Raw genomic sequence first — 3574 nt, 5'->3', positions numbered from 1 at the left:
TGTTTTGTAGAAAAGGAGATAATAAGGCGGAAATTCCCGTCTTTCGTGCATATTTGGAAGCTACTTGACGACACTAAATGGACTAGTATGAAGAGGAAGCAAAGACTAAAGACCAATCCCGTAAGAATAAAATGGGAATGAGCAAAAGGGAAGAAGAGAAGGAGAATCACTGCTGTAGAACAATCCGAGCGGATTGTCTCCAATCCGCCCGTCTCCACACTACGCAATCCGAGCGTCTTGCATTGAATCCGCTCGGATTGCCCCGCCAGAATCCGACCGGATTGTCTCCAATCCGCCCGTCTTCTTCTCCCTGAATCCACCCGTCCCGACCACAATACGCACGGATTCCCCCACAGCACAATTCCGTCTTCTCCAAGCTACAAAGAAAGAAGCCCTTCCTTCAAGAAATACCGGCTTCTCCCTGCTCAAATATCAAAAGTGTAATTACTAGTTTAGCCCTTAGTTAACCCTAATGCATCCACCTAATTTCCACTATAAATACCCCATTTGTAATAATCAAATCATGAAGTATTATTAGAGATACACAAGTTTTTAGAGTAGAAAATCCTTCTTTAGATTAGATTAGGAGTAGATTAGAATAGATTACTCTTTAATCTTTCCACAAATTACACATTAATCTCTCTTTAATTATTGTTCAAGTTTATTATTCAAGTTTATTATTGGGTAATTGAAGATTATTGGGTTATTATTGGGAGATTGACAACCTTCCATCAATCATCAAGTTTCTTCTATTATTCTTTGCATTATTGTTTGGATCATCTTAAGTTGGTATAACTCCTTTACTCTTTGATCTTTATTGTTCATTTCTTCATTCTATTATCATGTTTATACTTGTTGTGATGATTGACACCATTAATGACATGTTTCCCATGATGATGAGTGAGTAGTTACTTAGCTAGGATTAGTGGGTAATTAAGGAAAGTCAACATGGGATTGATTCATGCTTAATCTAATATGTTCACATGATTAAATTGCTTGCTTGTTGTGATGTCAACTTTATGCACATGTTATGTTTGATGAAATGCTAAGCCTATGAATCCTTGCATTTTTACCATCTCTTATCTACTCAACTTGACTCGTAATATATAAACCAACTCGAGTCTTGTTAGACCATGCATAGAAGTTGATTAGGAGGAAAGTAAGTCGACTTGTAGGTGTTGTACAATCTAATCGATTCGGCTCCGGGACCCAACTCTTCCTAAGGACCGTAAGATATAACCCAACTCGGTTCCTCCACAACATTAATTGCTTGCAACTTTGTAAACATGTTTGTATGATCAACACCATGAATCCCCCATGACCCCATGATATCCTAGCACATTTAATCATTTGTTTACATCCTTCCTTTTATTGCTTGTTTTACCTTATTGCTTGCATTAGTATAGACACAACTACAAACCCAACCAAATTAGGACACTAGCATAAATTGAGATAGATAGACTTAGAACCCAAAGCACACCGTCCCATGGATCGACCTCGACTTACCGCTAACTAGTAGTTTGTTGAGTATTATAAATGTGTTTGATGGACGTGTGACGACCGACTCTTGTCACATCACCAGGTTACACAGGATGGCCACTTGGTGGATCTTAAAGCAACTGGTGCCTTCTTTACATGGAATAATAAACATGAAAATGGTGACAAAGTGTATAGTAGAATTGCCAGAGTACTGAGAAATGATGATTGGATCACTACTTTTCCTGACAGTGTCGCAAATTTCCTCCTAGAGGGGTTATTTGACCATTGTCCTTGTCTCATCTCCTTGGAATGCTTGCAGCAGCAACGTCCTAAATCTTTTAAGTACTACAACATGTGGGCACTTTCTAAGGATTTTTATTCTGTTGTCATCAAGTGTTGGAGTACTGTAGTCCAGGGGACACCAATGTTTAGAGTGGTCACTAAATTGAAGCTTTTGAAAAAAGAATTGAGGAACCTTAATTGGGAGCAATTTAGTGACATTGAGAACTTAGCAAATGTTACTGAATTAGCTCTTAAAAACATTCAAATGAAGTTGGTTCAGGACCCTTTGAACCCTGATCTCTGTCATGCTGAGAAAGTTTGTGCTGCTGAACTGGTAGAGATGATAAAAGCCAGAACCATGTTTCTCAGTCAAAAACCTAAAGCAGTTTGGATTGCTGAGGGTGATGAGAACTCTTCTTATTTCCATTCAATGATCAACAGACGCAGGAGCCAAAATAGGGTGTATAAAGTGAAAGACATGAGGCAACAGAAGTGTTCTTCAGGTGGTGATAATAAGATTGCTTTTGAAGAGTTTTATAAATCATTACTGGGGGAGTCTCAGCCTGTGACTCATATTAATCAGACAATTGTCAGGATGGGACCTTGCCTAACTGATGAACATAAATCATCTTTGTTAGCACTCCTATCAGATAATGAAATTAAGAAGGCCATATTTGATATCCCTGGTAACAAAGCACCAGGCCCTGATGGTTTTGGGAGTCAATTCTTCAAGGATGCCTGGCAGATTGTTGGTCATGAGGTGTCTTCTGCTGTTAGAGATGCCTTTACCAAGGGAAATATTTTGAATTAATGCAATAACACTGTGATTACTTTGATTCCTATGGTTACAATTCCTGAGAATGTCAAGTAATTTAGACCAATTTCTTGTTGTAACACTGTTTATAAGTGCCTATCCAAAGTAATCTACAATAGATTGAGAGATATATTGCCTAATATTATAAGCCCTTCCCAGAGTGCTTTCATTAAAGGGAGGGACATAGTGGGGAACATACTTATCTGCCAAGATTTAATCAAACTTTACAAGAGAAAAGCTTGCTCTCCACGACTGTTGATGAAAATAGACTTGCAAAAAGCGTATGATTCTATAGAATGGGAGTTTGTTCATGGAATGCTGACTGCTTTGGCTTTCCCACCTCAAACTATTGAATTGCTTATGCAATGTGTGACTAATACTTCCTACTCTATTTCTCTAAATGGTGATACCTTTGGCTTCTTTCAAGGGAAGAGAGGTCCGAGACAAGGAGACCCACTGTCTCCTCTTCTCTTCACTATTTGCATTGAGTATCTCAGCAGGATTTTGGGGGTGATTCAGAGACACATGCAGTTCAGGCACCACCCTCTCTGCAGGAGCATTGGATTGACCAACCTTTGTTTTGCAGATGATCTGATCATGTTTTGTAAAGGACATAGGAAGAGTATTGAGCTCTTGCTGAATGCATTTGGATACTTTTCTAAGGCCTCTGGTCTGCTGATGAACAAAGATAAATCTAATTTCTATTGTAATGGCTTAACTGACCAGTTGATTAAAGAGATAGAGACTGAGACTGGTATGAAGCTTGACAAGGTTCCTTTTAAATACTTGAGGATAAATGTTTCTCCTAAAAGATTATCAGTCCTGGACTGTCATTTTTTGGTGGAGAAAGTAGTTGAGAGAATCAGAGGCTTAGGGGCTAGGAAGCTTGCTTATTCTGGAAGACTGATTCTTGTGCAGTCTATTCTAAGCTCTCTGTATTCATATTGGGCAAGGATATTTATAATCCCTAAAACTGTCATTACCAAGATTGAAGAAGTG

The 3574-nt window shown here is 38.7% G+C and overlaps 1 protein-coding gene across 1 annotated transcript; it reads left to right on the top strand.

Moving 5' to 3' along the window:
* Positions 1 to 1831: 1831 nt before the first annotated feature.
* On the top strand, positions 1832 to 2572 carry LOC141601513 (uncharacterized). The gene has a single exon (XM_074421800.1). It carries the CDS (start codon positions 1832 to 1834, stop codon positions 2570 to 2572), a length of 741 nt encoding a protein of 246 aa, XP_074277901.1.
* Positions 2573 to 3574: the final 1002 nt, after the last annotated feature.

Source organism: Silene latifolia, chromosome 9 (genome assembly GCF_048544455.1).
Source record: "Silene latifolia isolate original U9 population chromosome 9, ASM4854445v1, whole genome shotgun sequence".
In the NCBI taxonomy this organism is placed as follows: Eukaryota; Viridiplantae; Streptophyta; class Magnoliopsida; order Caryophyllales; family Caryophyllaceae; genus Silene; species Silene latifolia.
Note: the sequence above shows the minus strand (reverse complement) of the source record. Positions and strands in the feature narration are given on the sequence as shown.